We start from the raw sequence: 14,415 nt of genomic DNA on the forward strand, positions 1-14,415 counted from the left end.
TCCTCCTCGGCGTGTGCCTTGGGCCTAGTATAAGGTGGGCCGGGGTTGTCAAATTTTTTGACCCCACATATATATATATATATATATATATATTTATATGTATCATGTTCTAGAAAGATAAAGTCACATGTTGCAAATTTAATAAACAAAAATAACCCATAACTTTAATGGGAAAAACAATTATATATATATATATATATCTATATATCTGAAAATAAGAAGAAAAAGAAAGGACCAACTTAAAATGGTTGACGTTTGAGATTACTCTCACCTTTTGATTCTCTTCTTAAGTTATAACATTAAAGACTTAAATAAATCATTATCCCTATATGCAAGAATACAAATCCTCCCTCCCAACTACTCTACCAAATGAATGTCAGTTTTTTAATTTATCAACTACACATTCCTCCTCATTTTTGTTGATGGATACACTTCCTCTTCAAGTTCATGGGCAATTTCCCCCATCAATGCATGCAAGGACACCAAGATTGTTGACTCTAGTCCTTTTTTCCCCCTTAATGTTAAGCATAATAATTATATTTTTTTTGTCTAATTAATGTGTATATTGATCTTTCAGATGAATGTTTCCAACTTGGCAATTTTGCAGCTATAAGTTTGCCTTTGGAATTATTCCGAAATTCATTCTAATCATGTATTTACAAATCCAGGTAAAATTTGTTCCAAATCACTATTAAGAAGTTTTTTTTTTTCAACTGTTTGGTTTATTTGTTTATTCTCTAACCAAAATCTTGTAGTTCCTATGCCTTTTTCTTTGAATTTTATACTTTAATTATTTGATACATAATTTTCTATTTTTGAATCATCGATTCATTTGTTTTCTTAAAAAATTATGAAGAGGATTCTATATGAAGAGTCCTATGGTATATAGTTATTTTAATATTCAACTTAGCTTTTGCATATTACCATATATATTATATAGTCTAAGCTCTTTTTCTTTGGCCTGATAATCTTGGAATATTAGAGCATGCTCCACTTATTTACTTGGGAAAGTTGAAGTGGCCTTGTCCCCTACCTGTTTGACTAAATACTTGGTTTTTAGTTTTTTAAAAAGATGTGTTGATTTTATAGGTTGATTATAGCAGTACTTTCTTAATTGATAGGCACTGTCTTATAATTTCATAGATGGGATTTTTCAAGTGTATATTTGGAACTTCATATTAGTAAATTCCATAACAATTGGGTTTTTATTTATTTATATAAATTAGCCATATATATTTGGTGGTTTTCCTCCCTGCAAAGGCCATGGAGGGATTTAATCACTTAAAAGAAATACTTAGTATGATTGGAATTGGAAGTTTAGACAAAAGGGTTTTAAGGGTTTTAACACTTACATATTAGGAGCGATACAAAAGTTTACAAACTTAAATTTAGTAGTCACTTATAATGTAGTGAGATTCTGTACAGTTGCTACAGATTGCAAGTATTTTATAATGCTCTTTAGTTTTATTTGGCATTTTTGTTATATATCTCATCATATGTCGTTTTAGGAGCTTGAACCCAGTGAAGAGGTAGAAAACTATTTCAGCATCATTTGTCTGTAAAGTTGCTATTTAAATATTAATTTGGTATTTTAGACAATGTAATTCTTTCATTTACCTTTGGAAATATATGATACCAATACAATCCATGTGACTTCGTATGCAAATATTGAATATAATTTCATGTGATATTTGAATGTATAATTTTAAAATTTACAATAACATTTTTTGTGCATCACATGTGCTAATTACTAGATAATTAGACGACATTTGTCACTATAGTATGCTTGGAGAAATTGTATCAATTTTTAAAATTCATTACATTAGAATTATATGTAAAATTTTGATTTCATTGTATATGTATTATATGTCAACAGAGAATTAAAGGGGTTAAATTTTGATTTATATATATATATATATATATATATGTAAGGACACGAAATTTAGGGGCCCAAGTCCACTTAGAATAGTGAAGCCTATACAGCATAACTAAGTCCAAACAGATAAAAATTTGTTTAGAGAGTGGATAACATAAGTTGGGCTCAAGTTTGAAGATTCAAACAGGAAAGGAATGAACAATAGTTAAAAACAAGTATATTGATGGTTTGTTACAAGCTTGCCCGAGGACGATGTTTTTATCCAAGGATACACACTGTTTTCTTTCTCTTTCTCCTTACTATTCTTGTTCTAATTTCTTTTCCTTGATCTTTTTTTTGGGGGAAGGGGGGTTTCATCTGTAAGTTCTCTTCCTTTATATACTCCCACACTTCTTGCATCCCAACCCTCTATCTGCAATCCCACTGTTTAAGGGTCATTTCCTCATCAATGCAGTTGATAAAGCTACTGACAATCATTTAATGCGAAGGTAGTAGGTGAGCTTTCACAGGAAACTTCTTTCAACTACCTCGAAACTCTTTCTAAACGCCATTATTCTCTCCACCCAGAATTTCAGGAGGTATTTTGTCTCTTCTCCTCCTCTCCACGGACAACCCCCCTCCTCGGGCAACCCCTCTCCTCGAGCTTAAAGTGCTTTGATACGATCCCCTCCACGGCTGCGTGCAAATCCTCTTTTCCCTTGAGAGGCTATGGTTAGATCTAAGGATTTTTAGAAATAAAACAGTAGACAAGAGGAAATTTATGGTTATACTTCGAGGGATAACCGAGACCTCCTTAACAAGCAAATCTTGATTTTTACTAAAATATTCTCATACCTCTTTATTAATCATAATAGGCCTTATATAGGCTTACAACTGAACGAAAAAACAAATCCAACACCTAAACGATAGAAACAATTCCTACAATCTAGCCTACTAATCTGATAAGGATAAAGGCAATTGTTATCCCAATAAATAACAAATACTTGAAATATTAGATAAAAATCAATAGCTAAGATAAAGATAAACTCCTAAGCAAATTCAAAAGCAAGAACCAAATTTGATATGGCAGCTAGTACGTAACACTCCCTTCCCCTTAAAATCATCCCTTGTCCTTAAGGGATCCTTCTCCATGCTCATCCTGCCAACCCACCTCAATAAAAAATAGCTTCTTACATTGATGTCCTGGTGCAAATTTCTCATCACAATGAAAGCACAAGCCCTTGTCTCGCCTCTCTTTGAGTTCAGCAGGTGTAAGCTTCTTGATAGTCTTAGTAGTAGGACTCACTTTGCTAAGAGATAGAGGCAAAGGCTCTTCATTTTCTTCAGATGAAGGTTGTTGATGTTGAAATTGGGACTTGGCTTCATAGAGGCGAGCTAAGCCCACTACAGCAGATAAGGAAGCTGGTTTGAGGGCTTGAACATCAATTCCTAGGTGTTCCTTAAGGCCACTAATGAAGCAACCCACTTGTTGTGACAATGGTGATTTTCCTACTCTGCTAAGCAATCTTTCAAATTGGCTTTGATACTCTCTCACAGATCCCATTTGCTTAAGCTTCGTTAGATCACCAAAGAAGTCATCAAACTCTGTTGGGCCATAACGTGTGTACAAGCCTTCTTTGAGTAAAGGCCACGTGATCACTCTCTCTTCTTCTTTTAGTAATTGATACCATAATTGTGCTTCCCCCTCCAAATGGTAGGCAGCCAAGGAAATTTTTTCTTCCTCAGCAATATTTTGGAATTCAAAAAATTGCTCTGCACGGCAGATCCAACTAGTTGGATCTTCATTTCCGTTGAAGCGTGGGAAATCTAGTTTTGTCACCCTTGGAATGACAACACTATGTGAGCCGGATGGTCCAGAGTTGAATCTACCTGAAGACCTTTCCCCCTCACCACGCTTGTGAGAACTCTCACTGTTATGATTACTTAAAAGGTTGTCAAATTGAGTATGCAATGCAGCAAGCATTCCTTATATCTCCTTCATCATCTTCTGTTGTTTCGAAACCATGGAAGTCAGGTTGTTAACCTCACCTTCCAATTTGTCCACACGATCCTCAACCATAACCTGCTCTGATACTAATTTGATACGACCCCCTCCACGGCCGCGTGTAGATTCTCTTTTCCCTTAAGGGGCTATGGTTAGATCTAAGGATTTTTAGAAATAAAACAGTAGACAAGAGGAAATTTATGGTTATACTTCGAGGGATAACCGAGACCTCCTTAACAAGCAAAGCTTGATTTTTACTAAAATATTCTCATACCTCTTTATTAATCATAATAGGCCTTATATAGGCTTACAACTAAACGTAAAAACAAATCCAACACCTAAACGATAGAAACAATTCCTACAACCTAGCCTATTAATCTGATAATGATAAAGGCAATTGTTATCCCAATTAATAACAAATACTTGAAATATTAGATAAAAATCAATAGCTGAGATAAAGATAAACTCCTAAGCAAATTCAAAAGGAAGAACCAAATTTGATATGTCAGCTAGTACGTAACACAATCTGATATGGCAGCTGGTATGTAACATGCTTTCACCCGAGGAATGAACGATGGTCTCAGTGGTTTTATCTAGGGGTGTGCGTGGTTCGGTCGGCTCGGTTTTTTCTCAAATTTGTTACCGAACCGATAGGAATCGGTTTTGTAATAATTAAAACCGATGCATATCGATTAGGGTCGGTTTTCCGACCTATAGCCGTGTGGTTTGATCGGCTCAGTTTAATCGGTTTGGTCGGTTTGAAACATTAACCATCTGTTTTTGTTTTTTTGTTTTTTTTTTTAATAAAAATAATTTGTTCAACCTATAAAAAAAAAAATTTTAAAAATCTGTTCAATATAAACTTTATAAAAAAAATATGTTCACCCAAACAGTAATGATCCAAAACCTGAGCAAAAACTCTGTTCACATGAAGATATATTAGAGTATTAAAATGAGAAACAAGGAGCTCCAGAATGGATAAACAATCTGAAAAGCCCCAGCACCTTGTGGCTTCCTTGTGACAGAATACTATTTGCTAAGGAAAATATAGGCCACAAAAGAAATAAAATGCTAAAATAATATACTTGAACAGTTGTTTCCTATACCTTATCTAAGAACACCTTTATCAACTCTAGATTTACCACCAAAGAAAAAAGTCTCTAAAGGAAAAGAGTCAACAAAAGAGGCTCTCACACCAAGCCAACCTCAGAGGCATATAAAACTTTAGACATAATTTTATTGTAAAAGAAAAGTACCTATAAAGTGGTAGAATGCCATATATGAACAGCCCCATCTTCAAACTCAGGCGAGAGGTGAGAATGAGAGAGAGAGTTAAAGGGTTCTAGTCACAAAAGAATGAATTTATAGTGGGCAAAATTTGAAAACCTAAACCAAAATGGCACCGTTTTGTCTCTTTTTTTTTTTAATAACACCCAGATCATACGACAACATTTTATTAAAAAAATTTAAAATGAGAACCTGTGTTCGAATGGCGCTGTATCTAGACTACCATCTAAACTAAACTAAACAGACTAAAACTTGGGAGAAGAACAGAGAACTCAGATCAGAAGAACTGGAGAAGTCGAGAAGTGGAGAACGATATACATACGGGTATCGGTTTGGTTCGGCATGTATCGGTTTCGGATTTCTAGCTTTGGTGACCACACCGCACCGGCATCAAGATTCCCTTCACGCTCCCATCGCCGGCATCGGCTTCATCGGTCGGTTGCAATGGTGGTGCGGGACGATCGGCACTGGTTGGTTGGATCGGTGCCAGTGACTTTCTGCTCACCCTACTTTTTATCCTTTCTCGGTCCTCGGGCTCCCACAATATATCTATAAATATATATATATATATATATATATATTTATATACATATATAAAAGGTATTTAGAAGAAAATGAAAGAATATTTTAAAGGAAATAAAATGAAGAAGTAAATGAATGGTAATTTTAATTTAACTCTTTATGAGTTTTTTAGTTTTAAGAAAAGAGTAATGTGTCATTATGGTATATTTGGAGAAATGGACGTGTGTTTGTGCATTATTCAGTTTGGAGATCCAACATTTATAATATATATAATAGATAGTTCTCCTTTCATTCCCAACTTCAAGCACGCAGCCTAGTGATTAACATATTGGACATTGATCCACTCTTATAAGTTGGAGGTCCTAGTCTAGGCAGAGTTATGGTGTTAGGATATAAAATTGCCAATTTTCAATATGATTTTTTGTGTAGATGAGATTTGCATCTAGATCCCTTATTCACCCTAAGAAATTTTTTTCCTTTTATAGATTCAATAGGATTGAAATTTAGGGGCCTACTCCATAATAATTAATCTTTACCATCAACCAATTTATACCAATTGATTTTTTACTAAGTGGGATTTGCATCTAAACCCCTTATTCACAATTAAACTAATTAGAACTAACTTGAAGATAAAATTAGTATCTTAATTTACACCGATTTAAACTCAGTATTCTATCTCAATTAGGTAATATAACACTAAAAAAATTCCGATAATACTATGTTTGGCATTCTTAAACAAATTCTAATTTAAAAGGTTTTTTTTTTTTTTTTTTTGGATTTTCCAAATTGACTTCTTTATTAATAATGTACTACTGTAACATATATCTTATGTAAATTTTTTCAATAAATTTTTTCATACATTAAATTGGCAGTGATTAGTGTACACTACGATGTCTACACACATTTTGGCGGAATAGGATTTGTGTGTGTTATCTTAGGAATTTTCACAAATAAGCTTTAAGATCATTCAAGATACTAGTAATAGATTAGTGATTGTAACACTCTATACCAGAAAATTCTTGAATATTATGAATACCTCCTCTTCAAGACCACATTTAATAAAGTGAAAATCATTTGTTGAACTGTTATACCTCGTTTTGAAACCACTTTAGAACAATCATCTCTTCTCCCAAAACCAAAAAACAAAGAAAGAAAAAACTGCCTTGGTAGATTTTGTTTTTTGTTTTTTGTTTTTTTCTTTCCGAAATATTAATTTCTTTCAATTAATTGATCAAGCTTGGCCAGTTATATGAACTGCTTCAAATTTTCAAAACACAATCTCAATTAATCAATCACCAAAGAGAAGAGCAAATCATCAAACACCAGGCTAAATCTTAAATTTTAGCATTAAAAGTAATATGATTTGTTACATACACAAGTGTAAACTCATACCTTAAAACAAAAAATAAAGCTTATACAACATTTTTACATTGGACCCATGCTTCCAAGCACATCAAACTGAAGATGTTCATTAAATGGCTTGAAAAAAGACTCTGCGTACGGCAAAAACTCACCACAGGAATTTGACAAAGGCAACTTATTAGATACCCCACCATTCATATCAACCCCCAATTGTTGGTCAGAAAAGTTAAATGAACCTTGATGATCACCACCATTAACCTCCATATACCTTGCTGTGTCTGAGTCTTGACCAGTAAGCTCCTGAACAAGGTCCCTGAACTTCGAGGCACTAGTCTTGACCTTCATGGGGCTCGCTATGTACACAACTTTGATGCCCTTTTTGCTACTCTTCGCTTGCCTTTTGCTCTTCGCTTGATTGACACCAAGTACATCCATAGCTCCAAAATGGTGTGTGATTCTAAATATTGTAATTGGTTGAGAGTTTATTATTATTATTATCTAAGTCACTGGGCATATGGGGTTTATATAATGGTACGGTGAGGTGTGTTTTTATAGTCAAAATGGGGGGTTTCGTGGAAGGGGATGAGATTTGAAGAAATGGGCTTTTGATTAAGTGGAAGCCAATAGGAAAGTGAAGCAATTGGAAGATTCCATTGCATATACTTACCTGACCCGTAATCTTATGGAGTTTTGGTGACACCTATTTTAGATTATGACTCGTGGTGTTCTTTTGTAACAAGTTAAATTAAATGGATAGAGTCTTGTTTCTTAAAAAAAAGAATGGATAGAGTCACGTGCGCAGCCGCCTATGACTATGTGTATTGGCTTGGTACATAGAACCAGCCAGAATCATACACGTAGTAATCAAAGTATTTGGGTATTTTTATATACCAATTTGGTCAAAAGGATAATGCAGATCTGATTCTTTCAATAAATATAGGTGTGGCGGGCTCAATCTAGAGCCCTATGGGTGGCATGAATTCATGATACATGACGTCATATTCAAGACGTTGATTTGATTAACAAAACCTAGGTTCATTCAACCGAAGATAATAATAACAAAATCTAGGTTCTAGAAAGAAAGGATGGGAGTTTGAAAGAAAAATATATAATAAAGGAAATTCATATTTGTTTACGGTGTGAAGGTAAGAAAGATGGTATGAAAGTATACTCAATAGTCATTAGTAACTTCTAAAATGAAGGATTTATAAATGTTATGTACTCGTCAATCGGAGAATAATTTGAAAGATGATAACTTTTTTTTAAAGGAGAAGATTCAAAAGTTAACTGGAGTAAATTATTTAATATTATAGGTTAAAAAAAAATCTAGTACCACAACTCTGTGACACAACTTTGCCACAATTCCGTTGTGGCAAACTATGAGCAGTGGAGGGGAAAAATAATGGGTCTATGTGAAGCAACTAGTTACAACCTATCACGTAAGATAGTTGTGAAAAAAGTTATGATAATTGTTGTAACCTTTGAATTTCTCTTACAAGTTTGTAGATTTATATATATATAATTTTTTTTTTGAAGCTAGATTTATATATTTTTTAAGTATATGAAAGAGTTTTAGCTAATTGACCCTCCGTTTTTTAAGTTTATAAGTTATAAAAGAATATTATAATTGGATTTTATTTAGGAAATTAGTGTTCAATTGAAGTTATATGTACTCTTGATCAAATCTAATACGTGTATTGAGACGAGGAAAGTCAATGGGAGATGAATATACAATCAAGCCCAAAAAAAGAAGAAGTATGAATCGGAAAACAGAACCATTGAAAGTAAAATTACAACTGTAAGATAGACATTGAATGCAATGTAAGTTTTCCCATTGAAAGTCGACATATACAACACAGAGTTGCTTTAGGAAGCTCAAAAAGAATCTTGTAAGCTTGAGAAGTTTTCCCATGTAAAATGTTAAGTAGTGCTTGACAAAAACTAGTTGAAGAGGTGGAATCAATGGCAGCTTTCCTAGAATCCTAGTAGTAAAATTGGCTTTAGATATTGGAAGGAGACAACATAATAATTACGCAAGGACTACAAGGAGATGAATATGAGGATGCAAGCCTTGGTCATTTGTTGAATGATGCAAAAGAATCATAAGATAAACTCAGGTTTGTGTCGATTTCCCATTTAAGGACAGAGGGTAATAGTGTGGCTCATCATTTTTTTATTTTTATTTTTTTGGGAGATAGTTCAATTTTATTACATCTACTCCTAATGATTGTTTTTTATTATTAGACCAATACATCGATATCAATTTTGATATAAATGAGGATCAAACCATAGATCTCTTAGAGATTTATTCGACAACTCATTAATTTAGCTAGATATGCAAATAATGTAAACCATGAGGAAATATGGATAGAAGATGAGCCTAGATTCTTAATGAAAATCACATTCTTCTGGTAAAAAAAAAAATAGTGATTTTTTTTTTTTTTTTGGGTCTTAGTACAAAGGGTGGATACCACCGGGCCACAAGGCCACTAATTAGTAAAATGCATTTAAACATCTGAAAATTTAAATTTTTTATTTTTTATTTTTATTTCTCTAAAAGCTTCAATTCAAATGTGGAATGAGTGATACTAAGTATGCGTTTGGATTGTGTTTCTGGCCATGCTAAGTTTGCGTTTTCCTTTTTTTATTATTTATTATTGAGAAACGCATTTCATGTGGGAATGTGTCTGTTAGTGGGTCTTGGGCACTGTGCACGGGACCTACTACCTCTTTGAACGTCCAAATTTTTCACTGGAATGTGATTGTTCAGTGGGTCCCATGCACTGATAATGGGACCCACAAACTTTTTTTTTAATAAAACTTTCATTAAAAATGGGTCTCACGGTACTATTCACATATTTAAAAATTATTTTGCTACAGTATTTTTAATTTTCAGCAAAATAAACGATATTCAAACGGACCTTTAAATACACAAATTTTTCTAAATTTTTTTTCACAATTAACAAGTTTTTGTATCACCATGCACCCTTTGCGTGATGGTCACTCTAGAAGTATAAATGCTTGTGGAGTGTAGGGGGTAAGGGCCAGGATTCAAGTCTCACACATATATACATTTAAATTAGACTAAGGTAGAATTTTTATTATGTATAAAAAATAAAAATAAAAACAAGTTTTGTTGGTTTTCTTAATTTCTTTTAACCTAATATTGATATTATCTTTTAATAACTACTCATAATTTGTCTGTTCGGCAGTTAAGAGATTTTTGTGTCTTTAAAATCATTGGAGTGGAAATGTGGTTTTTAAAGCTTTTATGGGCTGAAACAAATTTAATGATATTTATGAACTAATCTCCATATCATGTCATCATGATGTCAATACTAGTTTTACTAATTCAGCGAAAAAAAAAACCATTTTTACTAAATACCAAAAAAGAAGAGTGACTTCCTATCAAAAAAAAAAAAAAAAAAAAAAGGAAGAGTGACAAGACAACCAATAGTGGTGGTAAAACAAGTCAACAACGAGGTTAGATAAAGCCGAAATAGGTGAAATTCCAAACTTTAAGTGCCCTTAAGTCCTTAACTCAATCTTTGATTTTAATAGTTTGAGCATAAGCCCTATTAGGCAACTGTTGAATTTGGAAACCTTTTTTTTTCTTTTTGAGAATCTTGAATTTGGAAACCTTGTGTAGGTTGTTTTCAACTTCTACCTCCACCTAAAACCATTGGAAAATTTCAAGAATTGACCAAATTGCCGTATCAACTATCAACCCACTAATTTTTTGAGTTTTATTCTTTAATTTAATTTTTGCTCGCTACTTCTTGGACATGATCCTTTATAAATTAGATTCAAGTTATTTTCACTCAATTTATTTTGTTTTTATTGGATTAATAGATTTGTAATATTTGGGTTATATTGAACTTAATTTGGGGATTGGTGTTTGGTGTTTGGTTTATGTTTTCAAATAACTATTTTCTGTTTTTAAACAACATTATAAATATATCTATACACTTTTCACCCATACGTATTTTCACAAATGTTTTCAAACAACAATTTTTAGTTTTTAAAAACATGTATCAAACAGACCTATCTTCCAAATTTGTTTTCCTTAAATTCAAGCTTCTAGTCCACTCGGAAAAAACAAAAAAAAAATTCTAGTTTCTAGTATGAAATGAGACATGAAATTATAGACAAGATAACCACAATTTTGATTTGAAATTGATAAATCCTTGGTTAATTTTGGAAATTTCAAATTTAAGGCTCAAATAATTTAAATAATTTTTTTAGATAGATAGTAGAGGAGAAAGAACTGGAGAAATGAGGTTTGAACCATGAACATTGGACAGTGAACACCATAAATGATGTTATTACCATTATGCTATTATTTGAATCCCAAATTTGTGATTGTCACCATAAGTTTGAAGATTTTGAATCTTACTTTTGGCTCTAAATTCATTACTTATAACAAAAATTGAACTGGATTTTGATAAACTTTTAGCTCTACATGCAATTCTCTCTAAAAACTCACATCAAAACCATCAAAGCCACACGAAGAAAACTTTAGATATAGAATAAAAAACCCACCCTTGCCATGAAATCACCAGTACTCATAAGCCAAAAGGAGAAACCATCCGATATTAGATTCAAACCATCCAAACCATTTTTTGAGCAAATTAAGGGGCTTAGATTCAAACCAGTCTGTGATTGATTGAAAACCAATTTTGAGGAGAGATGCAACCCTTAAAGCCAACATGAGACCCACCTTAGAGATAGATGCTACAAAGAGGGGCATAAACAGCTTGCCTATAGGAGGAGAAAGACTCACACCAAGAGCAAAGCTTGTGGCGGGGCCAAGTATCTCTTGCATGAGAGGGAGAGAGAGTTTTCATTTCTTTGTTGTTGTTGTTGTTTTTTTTTTTTTTTAATTTTTAATTTTAATTTATTAATAGTTGGTGAACGGTAATGAAAGGAATGCAAATCTCTCATTTATGTTTGGAAATAGAGAGAGAGAAGGAAAGAAAAGAGAAGAACGCATTTTTATTTCATTTGTTTGGATTGCAATAGGAAAGGAAATGAAAAAAGAAAAATGTATTTTTTTTAATACTTTTATGCTCATATAAATGTAAAAGATGAAAAAAAGTTATGGACAAATATGTAATTTCAGGCCATAATATGTTATTTATATGAGCTCTATTTTTTTTAAAAATCGTTGTCTCCTTTCAAATCCGCCCAAATTGGGTGGATTGCAAAACCATGGGCTCAAGGGAAATAATTTCTACCATTTTCTTTTCTTCCATGGTAACCAAACAAAGGAGTCACTATCTTTCTTCTTCTTCTTCTTCTTTATTTATTTATTTATTTATTTATTTATTTTTATGGCCTTTCTAAACACACGATTAAGTTATACTCTTTCGTTACTCCATGCTTAGCCAAGTCTCTCTTTTTTATTTATTTTTTATTATTTTGAGTTTAGTTACCAGACAGTTATGTAACTGTTTAAAGCACTTAAAAATTTTAATTACCAAACAGATAAATAGCTTTTTAGTAATAACAAATAAACTCTGCAAACATAAGCTTTGCTAGTGTTCTCTAAATAGCTTTTTCTTTTGAAATGGCATACACCTATTTTAGCATTTGCCGACAGATAGACTAGGAATTCACCCTCTTTTTTTTCGTGCCTCTCCAAGTCCACTAACAGATATGCCACTTTACATATTAAAAAAACACCAAAGTCCACTACCTGAAACTCACTTTTTCCCTTTGTCTCCATTGTAAATTAATTTACATTGCATATCTTGCATGGAAAGAAGAAGGTATATCTTTTACTTTGAATTTAGACACTATTCGATTCCTCCTCTCGAAGAAGCATAAGCATAACATAGCCCAGCTAAAAGTTGATTAAACCCCTTAATTAATTAAATATTGGATAAAGTTTAGTTACAAAATTAGTTGTAGTTTAAGGTTACATTTTTACTCAATAAAATAAACATTACTACATGTTTTGAAAATCTAACCGTTGAATTGCATGTTCTTTACACTTTTAATACACGTTCCAAATTTTGTGTCAATTGGATATATGATCTATAAGTTTGTATTTTATGCATAATTTTAAACTACAAAAACTTGCAATTTAAGCAATTTATTGATGACATAGTTATTAATCTTTAATTTTTTTATGAAATTTTGCAAGTATAGAAGATATAAGACAAAGATGTAACACAATGGTGGATTTATTAACATTCACCCTTAATAAAAAGATATTGAGTAAGGTTATAGCCTAAAACTACAATTAATTTTGTAACTAAATTTTGTCTGTAAATAATTCCTGTAACTATATCTTTAACAAATAAAAGTTGGGATATTGATTAATTTTATATAACTTAACCCTAGAAGTTTGAATAAGTATATACACAACAAATTTGATGATTACTAAAGTGGCAAGTCGTTATTGATAAATAAAAAAAGATATCAATTGTGACTTGTGAACTAAGATAAGAATTAGTAAGGGCTTATCAACTCAATTGTTGTGAAAAAAAATAGTCGGAACTATTGTGTTTGTAGTGAGGAAGTTTACTCTATCATGCATTCATGCCACGTCCAATGACCAATCGGTTAAGCAAACCAACTCAATGGCATTTGTTTATCAAAAAAACTCAATGGCATTTGGGCTGAATGGCAAACTGCATGGGTCTCAACTCCAAGAAGACAGGTTCACAGTAGCCCAATGTGTCAAATATTATTCAAAGCCCCTTGTCCACTTTTTAAACACACGTGTAGGATTTTGGTTTCAATTATTTTATTAGTAGAAGATAAAAAACTCAATATTCAAATAATAGGACAAAAATTCGTGTAATTTCTTCTTTGTATCTCTCTATCTAGAAAGGAACAATACATTCTCAGCAAAAAGAAGACAGGAACAATACATAACCACTAGTTCCATCTTTTTCTCCAAATTTCCAACTTTGAGGGTTACCTAATGTGGGAAAATTATTGTGTACTCTCAGAATACCATAAATGTGTACTCCTTTCTTTCACATAAATGGTGGATCTTACTAATTAAATTCATGGTGGGACCTACCATTCATGTGAGAAGTGGGACTACGCATTTATAGTACTTCGAAAATACCTAATAATTCTCCCCTAATGTGACATAATTATCAAATATTTTAAATTTCATGACTTACTATTTAGTATTTACATTAAACATAAAATTTTGATATCTTTATTTATATTTAAATTTATTTATTTGATTTATTAAGAATACTATAGTTAATATCAAAATTACTTCCTCTCAAAAAAAAAAAAAATTAATTGATATTCTAGACTAGTTGGCTTTTAAATTTTTCTTATAAGATTATACCTAAGATAATATAAAAGTATGTTGCTTAATTATTGTTAACTTTTAACATCATTCATATATTTATAT

The 14,415-nt window shown here is 32.1% G+C and overlaps 1 protein-coding gene across 1 annotated transcript; it reads right to left on the minus strand.

The window, feature by feature from the left end:
- Positions 1–7,094: 7,094 nt before the first annotated feature.
- On the minus strand, positions 7,095–7,466 carry LOC115984743. The gene has a single exon (XM_031107756.1). The coding sequence runs from the start codon at positions 7,464–7,466 to the stop codon at positions 7,095–7,097; it is 372 nt and encodes a 123-aa protein (XP_030963616.1).
- Between the last annotated feature and the right edge of the window lie 6,949 nt (positions 7,467–14,415).

Source organism: Quercus lobata, chromosome 4 (assembly GCF_001633185.2).
Source record: "Quercus lobata isolate SW786 chromosome 4, ValleyOak3.0 Primary Assembly, whole genome shotgun sequence".
Taxonomy (NCBI): Eukaryota; Viridiplantae; Streptophyta; class Magnoliopsida; order Fagales; family Fagaceae; genus Quercus; species Quercus lobata.

Bases quoted from the DNA above. Each gene is read 5' to 3' on its own strand.
- LOC115984743 (XM_031107756.1), bottom strand. From the start codon at position 7,466: ATGGATGTACTTGGTGTCAATCAAGCGAAGAGCAAAAGGCAAGCGAAG.